We start from the raw sequence: 19442 nt of genomic DNA on the forward strand, positions 1-19442 counted from the left end.
ACATCTCAACATAGATGAAGAAGAATATAGAAATTTGGGCATTTACAGACCGTCATAGGCCGTTTAAATGATCACTTTACACAAATGTAACATTCATCAATTCTACCCATGATTGATAAACACACAATTAAAATTCTTAGAACTACTAATTATATGGTTCTATTTCAAAATACAGTGCTTGAATCACTAGAATTTCAATAGAGACATCTATTGGTGAGATGAAAGGTGTAACCTTTAATTATTCCGAAAATCAATCCAAATCTTGAGTTGTTGGGTAATATATCCAATACATAAATAAATGTAGAAATCAAATCCAATAAACCTTGTTTAATTTTGGATATATTACCCAACAATTCAATATGGAATTCTACCAACTGTCTGCAGTTACAATAAACAAATCTTGAGTATTTATAGAAGTATTTTAAATGTATATGAAAATTGTAAGTGGCGATTACGTTGAAACCAGCTGCCTGAATAATAATAAATTAACTGTCAAAGTAATAAGGGTTGTGGTTAAAGGTCTGGAGTACGAATATCCAATTTGTCGAAACTTGATTCCCGTTTTCAAGTACAAAACGTTAAGTTTAAGCTAAGAAAACTAAGGAATTTGAAATGGTAGAATCGTTTTCAGACTGGCCGTAAATCGAAGCTGTTTATAATATAAACATTTTGTAAAGCTGTAACCTGATGTTATTCAAAGATCAAGTTTGTTCACGTACTAACAAAATTAATTTAAATGCAATCATATCTTATTTTGGAAACAAAAATTTTGTTGACTTAAAATTTTCAACACTAATGTATGGAAGTGAAGCGTGGAGTTGGCAAAAAATTATGAAAGCAGACTGGATGCAGTCATAATGCAATATATCAGATGAATCTGGGATAAAACGAATTATGATAGATGTTCAAATGATGATGTAAGGAAATAATGCAAGGCTAAACTAAGCACTATCGATAAAATTAAGAAAGGTGTGTTGAATCGAATGAGTGAAGAAAAAAATAAAGTTGAAAATAGAAGCAGGGGAATACCGAGGAAGACCGAGTAAAACTTGGTATGACTAAGTAATTCAAATACTTGTTCAGATCAGGTGTCGGAATAATCGGCGGGTATGTATGAAGAGATGCACGGATGTGGAAGAGGCATGAAAAATTGTTGCTAAGAACCGGAAGAAGCCGGACTAAAAAGACTACTAGAAAAGAGTTCGGCATTTTGTGTCCTAGCTTGGTTTATGGTGTCCTTCACTATTTTTATTATATATTATATATCATCTATCGTGAGAGTTCCCTATGAACTAACACGGATCTGATGAAATAGATCGAATAAGCTAGAAAAATCCACTAATTTATCAAATCTAATAAGCAAAGGTAAATTATAAATGCAACTCCTATTTTAAACACGAATTCAATGTCGGATAGGTCCTTATCCAGGCTCCTGCAACAGGACTCCAGCCGTTGTCTTTGAATCGTACAAATACTTGTTACTTATAGTAATTACAACGATCTCGATGCAGGCACACTTCTATAAAATATTTGTGTTTTTGGTTTTCACTTTTAGGCTTAACCGATCGGTGTTTATTTAGAAGGATCCAATTATTTCTTAAGTTTTTGTATGATTGTATTTATTTAATTTGTGAAAAAAAAGTTGTAAAATGGTTTCATAAGGCGAAACAGGTCTCACTTTTCATTTTTTCTTTATTTTTTGTTAATGTCAAATCAATAAATAATGAAATTCTAGTCCAACTTTCATGATGTCTAGTAATTTCATCAAATTTTACGATCCGGATTGGTGGCACAAGTTGGGAACTGGAATTTTACTACAGAGATAATAGACACGAAAAGTTTGAAATCCTTCGTAAATCAATTTATTTGAAATCCTCATATATTTTTTTGTATGAAAAAAAGCATTTTTCCCGATAACATAAGATTCAGTATATTTTCCGTCGGAGATTTGAATAGTCAATTCTTAACTCGAAAACAAATAACAATACATTTCAGAAGTTTGATTTTTATAATTCGATAATATTTAGTAAAAAAAATACATGACACATACAACGAAACAAGTCCCTGAAAAATAAGTGAAATTTGTATTATGTGTTTACACTAATAATTCCTTATCTGACTAACTAACTTACCATCACGGAGCTTCCTCACAGAATTAGGCAGAGAGAATTGAACGCCACACCAATCTGGCTTTGCAAAAAATCTTCTCCTCTTCCTCATTTATGCATGTCCTCATACATACCCTTATGTATTGCCTTATATAAGCATTAAATACTGGATTGGTTACTCGACGAATGAACGAGATGTAAAATTAACCGTTAATTATTGCTTCTGCTGAATCAGTTCTGAAATTCTGGTTTTTGGATATGAATGGAATATGAATGTATGAAGGATAATCGTTCATATGTATTCAGAAATAAGGTTAAAACAGTCATTAATATATTACAAAAATAATAAACATAAATAAATATTTTCTTTGAGGCAATTGTACGTATAAAAAAATATTGTGTTCAAATAATGAAACCTTATATGTACGAGTTTAAATATGGAGCTCGGAGTGTACAATTATGACCGACAGTTTTTATCTTCTTTTTTTAAAATATTCATCCCCTTTTCTTCCAAAAAAACATTAAAGCACTTCACCCTGAGCTAGTTCACTTACCTCATTTGTATCTTATAAAACCAATCTTCATCTCAATTTTTTGACACCTTCAATTGACGAACACTTGATTACTTGGACCCTGAATCGATTCGATAAAGTGATCTATGCACCGTTGGGTATTTATAAGGGTATGCTGAAGAATATTTACACCACAAAAAGATTCATTAAATCAACTATGAAGGAATGATGAATGATAGCATGACATTTTCAAGGATTAGTACAAACCGTTCGCGGTGTTACAAAGTTAGAATTTCGCGAAATACTAATTTAATACCGCGAACCATTAATCAATTTACTATCCCTCTTGCCGATTCATGGCTAAGGTCTGGGCGAAAAAATTTGAGCGAATTTCGAAAATTTCCACGCAAAAGTTCGCCGCTTGTTTTGTATTAAAATATTCATTGTCGTGTCATGGCAGCCGAAAGACTTTGAACTTCGGCTGTTGACTCTTTGAGAAATCAGCACTTTTGTGAAGTTTAATTTGGGTGAGAGGGCTAGTTTCTGATGAGACCGATATATAGAACCCAGGGGCTGGAAAACTTTGCGCATTCAACTTACCCCAAGTTTCCCGGCGACGATGAAAAATCTTCCATCTAGGAATATTTTGTAAAACTTAGCTCTTCCCAAATTACCGTTATTGCTTTGGAGGAATTTTCTTATTTCTTGCTGCAAATCACTTTATTGCGTTGAATATTAACGTGAGCCTATTTTGACGGCGTTTGAGCCAATTTTTCACAGTTTACGTTTTTTTAAACAAAGGAATGAAAATGTTTTGAACAAACGTTATTTGATTTATTTAATGTAAGAGTTTATAATATTTTACCAATTTGAAATAACAAAAATAAGGAATTAATAAACACTCGAGTAATGGTTCCTTGGTGAGTGTCACAAACATATCTAATGGTTCGACCCCAACTCCACCACAACTTGATTCCTATTTACAAGAATGGTGAGTGTTATGCAGAGATTACGTGATTACTTAACAATAACTAGTCAGAGAATCCTGTTAATACGCAGACTTTCATAAAGAATCGCGTTGGCTGCTTCAATTATGTTATCAATTTAAACTCAATGTTCTTGGAAAGCGACTATTTTTTGTAAATAATAAAAATGAGATCTCTTTGCACCCTGATAGTGATAAGGATGGAACGAGACCTCTATTTGTGCAACAAATATCGGTTTTATCTTCGAGACTTAATTACTTTCTTGTAGGCAATCCATCCCATTGGTTTGACAGTTAGTCAATAGCTTGTTTAAATGCAATTCAACATTTGCCTTACCTGTATTATGCAGGACAATCTTTTATTGGTTGGAGATTTGGTGTGGTGTTGATGATCGGAATATTGACTTTTGAAAATTTACTTGCATAACGAACGACTTTCAAATATTCATAACTAATTTAGTTCAATTCTTTTGATGCAATACGAGAAAAAAAATAATTTTAAATACAAATAATAATTGTGTAATACGTAAAAAAGGCTCTTGGGCCCCTAACATTATAACGCAATCAAGGAGCGTTTAAAACAAAAAAAAATTGAAATCAGTATTCACATTTTGTGGCACAAATAAAAATATATACTCATATATACCACGCTTTTAACGCATAAATTAATCATTTAAACCCCAAAAAAAAAAGATTTGTTGATATTTTCTAAAACTATTGAGATTTTTTTGTTTTCTGTGAGTATTTACATACATTGATGAAGAAAAAAAGAAACACATTTACGCAATACACAACAAATATCAATAAAACTACAGTAAATAAAAAGAAAATATATTTTCTATCATAAATCGATAGTCAGATATATTTTTTTGTAATTATTGTAAAGGTAACACAGTTTTTCTTAGTAACTCACTTAAGTTTCAGTAAAAAAAGTTCAGGGTAAAATATTTCGAGCAATAAATCACTCCTGGGAATTATGAAAGTTCCTCGGTTTCCACCATTTTATTTAGGTTTTTAAGGTTTTAACCACAGTTTTCAAATAAATTATTGGGCTACTACGAAAACACGAAAAATATTGCGTTTAGATTACAAAATCGTTTTGCCGTCTTGTAAATGAGTGAACATAGTAATTATTGTTACGCCGATAAACTTCGCAGACGCGGTTTGAGATATAACGTGTACGTAAACAGTACTCTATAGTCGGGAAAGTAACACGCGAGGTACGGGCGTGACACGTTCGAGTTTATTTTCCGTCAAGCATGATGACCCAATTATTGCGAAATGGCAGAGTTTTCCACTTGTGGTGGCGCGAAATGCCATCGACACCTTTCATCCCCTATCTTATAGTATCGCTAGAGCCCGTATGCCGTGGCACGTGGCACAAGCATGCAATAAATATGATATTACGAGGTGAATCATATCGAAACATATGTATGTACGTATGTAACGGAATGTCTTATTAAAAAAAAGACGTTCCGTGCACAAACCAACCTTCTTCAAACTGTTTCTGAAAAAAAAATGCTATCAAGCACTTACAAAAATGTAATTAAATTCGTATTTAAATAGTTATTTGTGCAACCCTGTGTACCTAAATCATTTGTGCTATACTTTTCTTCTATTTAAAAAATCTTATCTTTTTCGTTTTTCTACACTAGAGTAATGTATTTCACCCCAAGCTTCTTCACTTACGTCATGTATCCCTTTGTTTATATTTCGCTCCTATATCAAAGTATTGTAGGTTACAGGAGAGAAGAACATATGTGTCGCCTAATTTCAAAGTTCGCCAGATCCATGTAAGTCGATTTCACAAAAAATGCAAAATTCTCCGGGTAACATTTATGTTTTAAAGATTTGTCTATCTTTAGATAAAATATTATGGAATAGAGAATTTTCCCTTCTTTTGTATTTTTTTTTCAATATTAAAAAAAAAACACGTCACATAAACCGATAATGACATCATCTTAATTTTTGACCTATCCCCGCTCTTTGATTGGCCGATATGCGGCTGTCCAAACTCAAAACACAGTAAGGGACATTATTTTTGTAGTGCGTTTTTTTGCATTTTTGGACTAAGTAGATTCTAATTAATCCAAAAATGCAAAAAAAACGTACTAAAAAAATCTCCCTTACTGTGTTTTAAGTTTGGACGGCCGTATGGGTCAGAAGGCAAATTTCATGAATATAGCGGAATTTGAAATACAACGCTGTTTTTAAGCATTTTTTTAGCAGGGTTTTCAAGCATATAAATAATTTAAACAATAAAACCCACAATTGGCATTCCGATAGAGTATTTATTTTAAAATCTTATAAAATTGGATCTGGCGGATTTCGAAAGTAGGCAACACACATCTTGCATTCATTTGATCATATTTTGTACAATTTGGGTGTGAAAAGAGAGTATAATAATAATAAATTTCAAAACTTGTTTATAAATTCTCTTCAAAATCGGCGATAAAATGTGAAAACATTCAAATGAATGATGTTACTATTGTTCAATACTATTTTTTGTTCCTTTTGTTCGAAAATGTTTCATTTAACAAAACGTTAGCAAAAATGTAGGGCGTTATGTTTTTGTTTGAAACAATTAGCTAGAATAAAGTTTCTTACTGAAATCAATGTAAGCTACTTGAGATCACCCCTTAAGATAGGGGCTGAACTTTGTCATTTTCTTAGACCGAACTTTCTTCAGAGCTAAGTACTACAAAAGTAAACTTTTATTTGTAAAGAAAGACGTTTATTTACCCTTTTTAATTGAATGGCTAAAAGGTTCGGTTGTTCATATTAGACACTTGTTTGAAGCGATTAATCTCTCGATATCTTGATCATACTTGTACTTAATACTATGAAATAATATTTTATAATATGTCTTCAAGTTAACATTTTTTCTTCCTAGAAAAGTATCCCGGAAAATTTGATATAAAATATTAAATAAATGCGTTCAATACTTGGACAAATGAAAGTTTAAGACATTGTTGTACATTTTATATTTACATTTAAAAAAAATGGTTGAGTTCATTATTTACTTAAAAATTTATATACAAATAGGAGTTTATATGAATGTATTATTTTCAAATAAAAATGTATTTTATTCCAAAAACCCAACAAAATACATGGAATATTATAACGCAATAATACAAATTCAATTCGGCTTTGGACACTTGTAGTATATGCAAACATAAAGCAATTCTCTATTTTTCAATTGAGTTTATAATTATTTTAATATACATAGTATTTTGAACGGCACTTTTGTATTTCATACATTTGACTTATCTTATCCAGTTAATTACGGTCTAATTACTTTCTTGAAGTTCACAAAAGTTTTTCCCTTGCTTAAGTCCTTAGACATCTCGAATCATAAATACTCAGATACCGTGACCTTTTACTTGAGCTAAGTACGATAAAATGTTCACTTAAACTTTCCTGTCAACCTTTTCGATTACAATCAGTTATTATGAATTTCGTAAGAATCATAGTGATGCGTATAACCGGTCATACTAATAAAACAATAGTTTTAAAGTGTAAACATAAAAATATTTATTTTAATGATAAAAAAATTTGCATGTTTCGAGTAAAATATTGATACAGATTTATCTATTGATGAATTTTGTAAGTAAATCGAATCCTGCTTGAAATATATGAAAGATTCTTTTTTCAAAATATTTTTTATCCTTAAAAAAATTGGGAGTTAAACGAGGAAGGTGACAGCCAACAGAAAAGTTTGGTGCCAGTTGGTGGACTCCTTATGGTCCTCATAGGGAACGAATATGGTAATTGAAATAAATATATATCAGTTTTATTCACAATACATAGTGAGTGTGCCACACACACACAACACACACACACACACACACTCACACAAAACAGTATCAATTAATTGTTTTTAAATTTATTTTTCAGATTTTAATTTGATTGAGTCATTGTTCATGACTGTTCGTCGACTGATATAGTTCCTACCTATATGAATATACGTTGTATTCTGGTTAGTCGTTCACGATATAATATTTTACCTCATGTTAGAGCACGGCACGGTTATGCGGGTCTATTTGCAAAACACTCAGATGAGACGAAACGCTCTTTAGAAGCTTTTCCGCTATACGTATGTATGGAGGTGTTTGAGATGTGGCTGCTTAAAAGATAAATTGAACTTTGCTACTTCCATCGTCTCCCTAGAGATAATATTGTCTTTGGGCATAAAAACGAACGGAGAAAAACAAAGATGGGGAAAAATATCTCGGAAAAGATTTTCGCCGAAGGTGACGGAGCATTAGTGACTGCTTATTTATGCAGAATCGTGGAAATGAATAAGAAATTGAGGTATTTTCTATTTTGATTTGAAAGCGTATACTTTCGTCGGGTTCATATTCAAATATACGGCTCGGTTCATTGTAAACTAGATGAAAATCGGAAATACAAATATTTTGTTAGCTAATAATTGATTTTGTGCTTAGAGCACAAAACCCATTATTAAGGTAAATACGTGTCTTAAATATCAGAAAATATAATGCGTACAGACGTTTAGTATTTAAAAAAAAAAAACATTAAAAAAAACTTTGTAAAAACTTGAACATAATACCAGCAAAATAAGTGTTTTTTGTAAAATATTTTTTCATACATTATTTATTGTTTCAGCATTAATTTTGTGGTAAGACGTGATTAAGTTATAAATAAAATAATTTCTTTTTTAACCACATTGTTTTGTTACGATTTGTTTCGAAAGTACAAATACTTCCATCTACGGGTTTAAATATATAAAAGAGACTGTTTAGATTAAACTAGAGCATGAAGTATTTTTTGAGTTTTTTCAAGCAAGTTGTATTTTATTGTTTTTTAAACAATAAAATACAACTTAGTACAATAAATAATCAGTTTTTGATCTAAAATTTAACACGTAAATTAAGATGGAGTTCTACAAATTAAGCGCCAAATCTATAAATGAGTTTATCATATATTTTAGTTCAATCAATCGTTTATGTGTAAAAAAATGGAATATCTCATTAAGAGTCTGAAAATAGCATAAATCAATGTTGATGTAACGATTGTGAGAGAGAATTGAAGTATTTTTTTCAATATTGTTTTCAGTAAAACTGAAATCAAATATTTCGATCCTAATAATTTACAGAATACACATATTACGTTCCGGTATTTTCGGTACTTCGGCTCCTCTAAAACACAGAATCATTTCCATTTAAATTGCTTTGGTACCAATTTCGCGAGACCTTCGGCCCGGGAACCGGCCATTGATTGTAAATTCACAAACAAAAATCAAAGTACCTTTTTGACGAACGGAAAACCAACAAAGATAACTCATATTAATTTACGTTTCAAAAAAGAAAAAGGGTTGTTTTGACAGCGTAATTGAAACCTTTTATTCGCATGTCTACATTTCACGCTGAATGCTAGAAGGAAATGTGCAAGTCATGCATATTTGGGATATTTTTGGTATTTGGGATTCTTTTCATCGTCCTAATGTGATTCAATTTTAAATGTTTTATCCATATTTAGGTAGTTAAAGACGGTAAGACATTTTAACGGTAGTTAAATAATGATGAAAACACGCAATGTCATAATATACTAAATTGATTTTATGCATGAATTTAAAAATAATTAGGTATGCACCAATATTAGCCATCAAAACCGTTACATGGTGAAATCTAGTCAACATTTTGACATCCCAACATAGATGAAGAAAAATATGGTATAAGTCTGGATATAATTAGACATGTCATCACTTTGGTGAAATGATCACTTTACACACATTAATATTCACTATTCTACCCATGATTGACAACCACACTACTCAATTTTTTGGACCATCTATATAATTCATCTCATGACGTTTTATGTGTAAATTCAATTAGTGTAAGAATATAAAAATAACTCTTAAGTGGAGAAACCTAGATTAGTGAACAAATATTTGAACACACTCAAAATGCTGTGAAATCAATTCTTTCTAAAATATTCATTATAAATACTGTCATATAACGATTTTCTACACATTCGTCTGAGGGAACGCATTTCAACACCATTCACTCTGCTTTCATCCTTCCTTTGCCCATTCCTTGTTTTGCTTTCATATATTACTATCGGTACCAGCACTTCGTTGTGAACTGTTATTAAGTTAAGTTTCAATTGAAATATTTATATTTGCAATCATTGTTTTCAAAGCACCATTAAGTATATTTCCTCTATTCACCCTTCTCTCAACATCTGTGACGGTTTCAGATATTAAAAAGAGCTAAAAACATTTGTTTGCTTTTTTTTCAGTGAGAGTCAGCAGTTTGCGGCTGGTAGAGTTGAGAATACCGTCTCACTCTGTCTTCAACACATCGGCGAGGCTAGAGTGTAGATATGAGCTGGATGATGGAGAATCGCTTTACTCCCTTAAATGGTATAAAGATGGGAACGAATTCTTCAGATACGTCCCCAGAGACAATCCTCCCACTCAGGTTTTCGACCTCCCGGGAGTAGTTGTCGATGTAAGTATATATTTTTAAATTCATTGTTGTAAGAAATTTAAAATTTATTTATTGTAACTTCAGACAGTTGGCAGAATTTAATTTGAAATATTTGGGTAATATATTCAAAATTAAACAAGGTTAAAGGATTGAATTTTACTTTTATTTACATACATATATATGATAATACGGGACGCGTTTCGTATTATTAAGACATTTTCAATGTCTTAATAAGACAAAACGCGTAACATATTTTCATATATCGCTCACTCCTTTCAAGAACGTCATAAATCAAAAAACTTGAATTTTCAGGAGAACGTTTTTAAAGTTTAAAAATATCATACAATGTATTAAAAATAAATATCAAGCCACTTATTGAACTTTTTACTGTGCAACAGATCTTTTTAGGTAAAACCTGAAGGTTTTTTCTCCATTTGAAAAATATTTAGTATGCTTAAAAAAATAATTAAACAATACCTTTTCTTCAAAATGCAAAAACAGCACATTCTGCCCTGTAGCGGGTAAATATGAAGTTAAAAATATGCCAATTTCGCTGGGATATAGTACATTTTCTGGGCATTCCGAAAACGTGCACAACTGAAAATTGACGATTTTTGATTTATGACGTTCTTGAACGGAGTGAGCGATATGTGTAAAAAAAAGGTAGAATTCAATCTAAAACCTTGTTTAATCTTGGATTTAAACTCCAAAATTTTTTAAATTTTTATTAGGATCTTTTTTTTTTTTTTTTTGGAATCTGAGCCCACCATCTACCCGCAGCAGTTATAGAGTCCTGAGGGACTCTCTGTCAGCTGCACATAGAGGAAAATCTTCAAAATATTTCTGAAGAAATAAATATTGCTCTATTCAATGAGGGGGGAGGAGGATGTACGGACAGAGGCCGACACTTCGTCCCCACCCCTCGGGATCCCCTCATTACCTCTTTTAATTTTAATAAAATATAAACAATAAGAACACAACAAAAAAATAAAATAACAATGTTTCCAAAAATAAAATTTTTATTAGGATCTATATTTATTTAATTAAAAAGTGTAACATTTATAGTTAAATAACTGTTCAAAGTATAAGCCGCATAAAAATTCAGATTTATGTACGCCAAGTGGCCCGTTATCAATAATAGAAATAAAGTCCTGGTTCTAACCCTAATGTATGTATGTGAAGCATAGAGTAAAGAAAAGTAGGATGAAAGTTGACTGAATGCATAAAAAATACTTAATATCAGAAAAATGTGCGGCAAACTGCTGTATTATACATAGATCATCGAATGTAAGAAATAATGAAACGCTGAGATAAGATTAGTTATTTTAAGTAACGGTAGAGTAAGCTCGATCAAGAAACTGTGACTTAAATTACGCAACCCTTATCACGGAAGCACATCCGTATTTAATCTTATTACATATTTTATTATTTGAGTGTGGTAAGTAGGTAATGGAAATAATTACAATTTTCAAATTTAATATTGTATGTACATATATGTTAGTGGAGTATAATTTAAACTTTGCTGTTTGTAATATAATTGCTTTAGACGATTCATAAAAAAGAAAACGATCTTCGTTCAAAATATTTTTCAAATAAAAAGTGTATATTTTGTGTAAATTTTCGAAATATAATATTTTATAAAAGCGTACGAATAATACCTACGGGCTTATTATGTATGAGGTTATCAACATAAGTCCATATTGATTCTCCGCTGAGAGTAGATATAATATATTCTCCTTCTGCAAATTGTGATTTAAGTATATCCGGAGCGATATATTTCGTCGGAATAATCTCATACATTATCGAAAACATTGGCAATGAAACATCTACAAAAGCGGATTTATGTACCATTACGAAATAAGTCTGATTTATCGAAGACAAAAGGGACTTGCGCGCAACTTTGACCTCTGGAAAAATAGATCCTAATATTTTATTCGGTTTCCGACAAGAAAATATCGGGAAGCGGACACCATTACGGGGAATAACAGACAGCGGCGACTTATTGTGACTCGGGGAAGCTAACAAGGGTCGGCGCTGTCGGCCATCGGGTCAGGGTGGAGAAAAAACCGCCGAAATGACTCGCTAGAATGCCATGAATGAATTGTTGATTTGTATGAAAACAATGAAGGATTATCGCGCATGCGATCCGGCCATTAGTTCTCACCAGCGCCGGGCGCACTAATCGCTTCCGTTCCTGCCTAACGACACTACCCGAGGAAATTTAAAAAAAGGAACGTGATATTTGCTCCTCCCCTATTCATTATTTTACCTGAAACTTTTTTTTTTGGATATTGCGTTACGAAAATGTGTGCTATTTATTAATTAAAATCACAGACCAATTTCCAAAACTGTTCAGTATCATCGATTTTAAATGCCTTATTACATATTCATTAAGATATATTATATGTCACAGCTTCCACAAGAGTCACAACATGTGTATGTGTGTGTGTATGTATAAAGAGCATCTTAAACTTTCACCTACAAAGACACACTTTGAATAAAAATAAAAATAAGCAGAGAGGAGTATCAATAAAAAAAATAAAATTAAAGTTTATTTATTAAAAGATAAATCAAACACAAATTTTTTGAGTCTACTAAGTTGTATTTTATTGTTAGAAAAACACATATAAATCAATTTTGTGACAGTTGTTTCGCCTAGTTGTGGCCTTTTCAAATAAACGACATTCGTTTGGAGTTTTACACATTAAACGCAAAATCTATAAATAAAAATAAATAAAAATTGTACGTTTTAATTTCAATAACATTTTCTATAAATTAGTTTTATACAGAGAAAATTGAAACTGGCCTCAGAGATTTGTATACATTTAAAAAAATCAGGTATGCAGCCCCAAGCCTCTTAGCCATTGCGTCTAATCTATTTTACCTCTTCTTAAAATGTACCGCCATTATTTTCTTCCCTTCCCTCCCAAATATAACGGTAATGTCATTTGCCCAGAGTTCATTTACCTTCATCATATGCATCCTTTTGAATGTTTCAAACATATTCCATAAGTCCAGGAAGGCACGCAGGAGAAGGAAACTTCAAATTCAAATACTTGGCGAATTGGTATTTACATAATTTATTAATATATTATTAGATTAAAACCAATATTTTTAGCTTTTCCACTTTTTTTTTATTTGACCAGCGACTGGGTTTCGTCGTTACTGACATCATCAGACTAGTCGGTAACGACGAAACCCGGTCGCTGGTCAAATAAAAAAAAGTGGAAAAGCTAAAAATATTGGTTTTAATCTAATAATATATTAAAAATGCAATTCCATCACGAAGTGTCAGTGGATAATATAAACATAATTTATTTAAATCCAGACATTAACGGTTTCAAAATATTTATTTTATTATTGTCTGACACCCTAACGGCTTGCCTACCGTACTGGAGGTCTTGGGTTCTATTCCCAGGGAGGGTCAAATAAATGTGCAAGTGTTTTTTTCACTCTAATATTTATTTAATATTACCCTGGACTGGTTGGTACCTGAGGCTGATCACCTTTACTTCATGTGTTCGATCAAGATAACACTGCGTTTATATGATGCAGTGCCCTATGCATGATTGGGGGTTGGAATGAATTGTCTGACAATAAATCTACATTCCTGAAAGAAATAAAAATCTCAAATACAAAATGAAATATTTTTCAGTAAAGTCAATATATCATTTTCTTAGAAATCCTTTCGCTTGAATATTGGAAACATATCGTAAATTTGTTTACATCGTTTACTCCACATTAAATTGCCAACAACGTGAGTTTTCCCTCCACATTATTTGTTTATATGATGGTAATTTCGTTTTAACGTTATTTTCAAATACAAAGTTGATTTATTTGATCAAATACGGAGAGACGGCATTTTCCCTGAAGCGATCATAAAGTCAACATTCGGATAAAAGGAAATTTTGTAATGTGCGTGATAGGCAGGCATTAGTGATATATGAAGCTATTTACTCGAGAAAAGTAAACGGCTTCACTAAAATGCGTTATTAAAAATAAAAATCACTAAGTGTTACTTTTATTTTCGACGTAATTATTATATTTTCAACACATTTCAAAAACAAGTTCGAACTTTTTGTTCTCTTTTCTAACTCTCGTTTGTTGACATAATATAAGGTTATTGTATTTTTTTCTGATAAATGATCAATGATACAAATCTTTGGGAGTAGGGATGTACTGAACATGACAAGGTTCTTGTCAAAACTAGTTGGACAAAAGTACCAAATATATTATTGCTAAAAACAAAGTTCTAGTTTTATTTCACTTAGGGTTTAGATGAACTCATTTCGTTTCAAAGTAGCGTAACTATGTATTTAAACCAACCTATTTTTTTTTGTAAAGATAATCTTAACTTTAAAATTAATCACGCTTAAAACACATTTCAAAAGTACCGGGATTGAAAAAAAAATATGTTTGGCAAAATATGCCATATAATTTTTGCAAAAAATATTCAAGTAAATATAATATTCAAGAATTCTTAGAAAGAGTGGTATTTACCAAGTAGAACTTAAGCTGAAAAAGAAAATATGAACTTTATAAATGATTGAATTTTTTAGTCCTTAGTTTAAATTTTGTAGGTAAATGATGGTGGATGTTTTTTTTTCTAAGAAATAAAAAAAAATTGTTTGTAAACACATCGTACAAAAAAATAATGAATATTGAAATTCAATAATGCTTTCAACTCTACAATTTCTATCTAGAAAGGGTAGATTAGTTCTCATTGCTATGCAGAGCTTGTTAAAAGCGAATATCTATCCCATCTTTTCTATGAGACTTTTTTTTAAGTTCGGTTCTGCATTCAAATTGAAAACCCAGATGATGCACGAAAACCTTTTTTGAAACCTTTCCATCCTTAAATATCCTTTCAAGGAGTACCCGAAAATACGTGAATATCTATGCATATTAATATCTCTTTAAAAGGGCACATTTCAAAGGGCATTATTGATTGAATTTTTTTTCAGCTGGATAATTCTACAAACATATCAATAATCCTCGGTCCGATGGCCTTGTCGTCATCAGGACGATACCGCTGTGAAGTATCTGGTGAAGCCCCACTGTTCCAAACCGTGTCTGATCATGGAGACATGGATGTTGTCGGTAAATACATTTATTGAATGACCAAAAAAACTGCTACCGTTATACTGTGACCGTGCTATTTTTTTAATTAGGCGAAACCTTACTGATGACAACATTTCGTAATTTTACAATTTTGAAATAATGCTTTTAACCGAGTTTCATTAGACGTAGTTAGTAAAAATCACAATTTTATCTATTATTTTAAGTAGTATCTTCTATTGAAATTATTTGAGTAAAAAGATAGAAATATACTATTAAAATCGCTAATAAATGTTCAAAGGTTTGTGGTTCAGTAAATAATCTAGTGGTTCAGTAAAAAACTAAATATAAGTGATTTTTTCACTGTAATATTTATTCAATATTACCATGGACTGGTACCTAAAGCGAAGGGGTGATCACCTTTTCTTCATGTGTAAACGATCAAAATAACACTGCGTTTATATGACACAGTGCCATTTGCACCATAGGGGTACGGATAAGGGTTTTATTATTATTAATATTAAATAATCAAGTGTTAAACTATCATGTATAAAAATATGTTTGCTCAATAATGTGTGTGCGTTTATTTACATTACTTTCATTTCAGTGTATTTTATTTTGAGAATACTGTTTTAAAACCTAAATAAAAAATGCTTTTTTTTAAATAAATAATTTTCATATATCACGTTTTTAACCAAATAAATTTGAAAGACCTATGCACTTCATCTCAAGGTTTTGAAAAAAGTTAAATAGCTATAACGCCTAAAATAAAAGTTTTCAGCGTGATAAAAATAAATACGAAAATTATTTTAAAAGAAAATGTTTTATTTTTCTTTAGCTTTGCCTGAATTCGGACCGGTAATTACCGGGTCGAGGCCGAGGTACCAAGTCGGGGACCATGTGAAGGTGAACTGCACATCGGGACAGTCAAAGCCTGCAGCCAAGTTGAGCTGGTTCGTCAATGGTGAGCCTGCCAACTCCGCGCTTCTGAAGGGCCCTTACATCATGGAGACAGACAATGAAATGGAGGTCACTTCACTCGGCCTGGAGTTCAAAGTTCGGCCGAAACATTTTAGAAAAGGAGATTTGAAATTGAAGGTAACGATTTTTAGAAAATATTATTCAATAAAAATCCATTTCAATAACCATCCTTTGTGTTTTTTTTACGGCTGTTCAATAATTGCTAATCTAAATTAAGATGTTGAGGAATTTAACTCTGTTGCATTAACCTTTTATTTCATCCCAATTTTAAACTTACGCGTAAAAACCAAAAGAGCCATACTCACGTGAAAAATAATTATATACAACTAAAGTTACCTTTTTTATTTCGATGAAAATGTGAATTTCGAGAATTATTTTTATGTTGTCATTTAAATTTCAGTTTAGTACTGTCATCTTGGATTTTGTAAACTAATTTAAGGTCAAAAATACAATGAAGAAATATAAGTTATTATAATACTAAAAGGGGTTTATTGAATTCAAATTTGTAAATAAATATCTATAAATTCAATTTAAGCAAGACAATTGTTTATTTATTCATTAATTCCATAAAGTAAAATGAATTGTTTATTTTTATTCTTCTTTCACCAGTATTTATTCAAACTTCGTTTATTTTATTTTGGTATGCAAAATTGTTTTACTTAAATAAATGTTTTAAAACATTTTTGATAAATCAATAAAACAAGATAAAGTAAATAAAAATATCAAATCCGTTCTAAAGACCAACATAAAATCAACAATTTATTTTAATAGATTGATATAAATTACATTATTATATTTCAGTGCCTAGCAATGATAGCCACAGTTTACTGGAAGAGTAATGAAGAGAGCGTCCAGGGAGAGAGACAAAAGAGTTACACCAAGACGAGAGAGGTAGCTTCAACCAGTAATTCAAGAGCTGACAGAGTCCAGGCATCTTCGGTCAGTAAGGGCATCTCGTCTGCACCCTGGATGTTTCACTCCCCGGGATATCTCTGGATATTATCGCTGATGGTCATACTTTATGGAAGGTAGTAATTTTTCTTGCTAAAAGTCTTTATTTACACCCTCAATATCATTTCAGCAATTGTGTCATTTTGATATGTAGCTCTGAATATCCAGTGGATTTTTGTTTAACACTTTCCTTATCATTCATCGTTCACTTTGTGTTATACCACTTTAAAGTGGTATTACACAATGTTAACGACAAATGACAAGGAGAGCGTTATATTACCAAACCACATTGTTAACAATGCATTTAATATACAAAATACATTATTTGGGAGTACGATCTTTTGTTAACCTATGTAGCTCTATAACGAAGCACAGTTTTTATGCACTGTTGGTTTTGCATTTAAACAAAATCGCAGTTGCTACACATATTATAAGATATGCTTAGTGATAAATTATAAGTTAGATTTTTTCTTAAGGATTCGTATTTAAAAAAAATAATCTTCAAAATTTGATTTAAATATGACACATCTATTGAATTATGTAGATTTAATGTCTATTATTTTAATAAACTTACATAGTCATCCATCTATTCAGTGCCAATAATAAAAAAAATCACATTGCAGGCCTGCTGGATTCTATATAATTTACAATTTTTCAATAGTTTTATGTATTTAATATTAATATGTGTTAAAAACTACTTACATTTTTTTACTTTTATTTACAGTTGAAAGCAGTGAGTTTGATACACACCAAACTTCAAACATCATCCGCCCTTCGAATAATTTCGTGTAGTTACCTCGACTAGTGAAATAAGTAAATGATTATTAAAAAAAAAACGTTTTAAGAAAAGCGAAATCTTTATGTTACCTATGTGAATATCGTCAAATTATTAATTTAAATGATCTACTGTGTGGTGTTTACGTAAAACGATTTTATCAAATTATGGTGAAAAGTGTGATAATTTTCACTAGCATTAAATGCGTCCCTATCAATAAGTACATGATTAGAATTCGGAGTCATTTAGTGAACTAGTTATGAAAATCAAATTAAGCATTAATTTGTATTTTTTGTTTCTTGAATGTTTTTCGCAGATACTTTGTGGCACATTTTACAAACATTAAAATAAAACAATTTTTTTAACCACTTTTTATTGGTACACTTTACCCAACCGGTTTCGACAAGAACCTTGTCATCATCAGGGTTTATGTACAAAATTCTAAAACATTGAAATACTCATAGTTAGGATAAAGATAATTACCCTTCCCTTACGATACCAAAAACTTCCAAGCACTCCGTACACCATATGAAAATATGATTTATAAAACGGGTAAAAACTCCTAAACGTTGTTTTTATTGAGCATTGCGCAGCTATTACGTCAACTCCGGATGACAACTTGTGAGTTACGAGTGGAATCGTCCAAAAACAGTGTGAAGCCGCGCGCGCATACGTAAAGTGCAACACTTACAAACCTAATTTGCGGATTTTCTTAGAATTTAGATTTTTCTTAGATTTAACATAAACGCTGATAATGACAAGGTTCTTGTCGAAACCGGTTGAATAAAGTTTACCAAAAAAAAGTGGTTAAAACAAAGTTGTTTTATTTTATAAAGTGTATTTTTTGTGACTAAGGTTATGTCATTTTTATGGGAAGTTAATATTAGCAAATAATTTTGCTTTCTGACTTGTATATATGTAATAAACTAAACTATTTGTGCCGTCGTATTTAATTAGTCGATTTTTTACCAAAACTATATTAACCTTAGCTGATATGTTATGCTTACTTAAAACAAATATATTTTTTTGCGTTGGAAAAACTTTTTTATAAAAATGCTGAAATTTTGGCAAAAGAAACGATTAGTACAAATTTTGGGCCTGGTTTTATTTATGCTTGATTATCTCAACAATCTTGTATATTGTATAAAAAATATTTCTAAAGTCATATCAAAGTTTTGGAAAATCAATGATGGAAATGTAAATGAAATAGTATATGAATAAATCATTACAATTTAAGATGTACATTTTAAACAAAATTATGTGAATGTTTGTAAATTGAATAAAACTTACCTCCAGCAAAGATGTTTTTTTTTTTATTTCTCATTCATAACACCTCAATAACCAGAATCACTTAAAATTGTTAAAATTGTTAAAATTTAATTCAGCAGTTTAAGTATTGTAATACATGGAGAGTCCGCCTCCGTAGTGTAATGGTCAGCATGCTCGGCTACCGTTCTGGAGGTCCCGGGTTCGATTCCCAGGGGGGTTTAATAAATATAAGTGATTTTTTCACTCTAATATTTATTCAATATTACACTGGATTGGTACCTGAAGTGGAGGGCTGATCACCTTTCCTTCATGTGTAATCGATCGAGATAACACTGCGTTTATATGAAG

At 31.1% G+C, this 19442-nt stretch overlaps 1 protein-coding gene across 1 annotated transcript in view; it reads left to right on the forward strand.

Annotated features, from left to right (window-relative positions):
• The window catches only part of LOC148301181 (uncharacterized), a 50182-nt gene extending 31065 nt beyond the window's left edge, over positions 1-19117 (forward strand). The window contains exons 3-7 of the mRNA XM_088273690.1: positions 9870-10081; positions 15025-15160; positions 15957-16216; positions 16901-17127; positions 17775-19117. Of these exons, the coding sequence (XP_088129816.1) occupies positions 9870-10081; positions 15025-15160; positions 15957-16216; positions 16901-17127; positions 17775-17778 (839 nt within the window). The 3' untranslated portion in view covers positions 17779-19117. The remainder of the gene's footprint in view (positions 1-9869; positions 10082-15024; positions 15161-15956; positions 16217-16900; positions 17128-17774) is intronic.
• The last annotated feature ends 325 nt before the right edge of the window (positions 19118-19442 follow it).

Source organism: Brachycentrus maculatus, unplaced genomic scaffold (assembly GCF_059751285.1).
Source record: "Brachycentrus maculatus isolate JH-2025_06_01 unplaced genomic scaffold, ASM5975128v1 h1tg000595l, whole genome shotgun sequence".
NCBI lineage: Eukaryota > Metazoa > Arthropoda > Insecta > Trichoptera > Brachycentridae > Brachycentrus > Brachycentrus maculatus.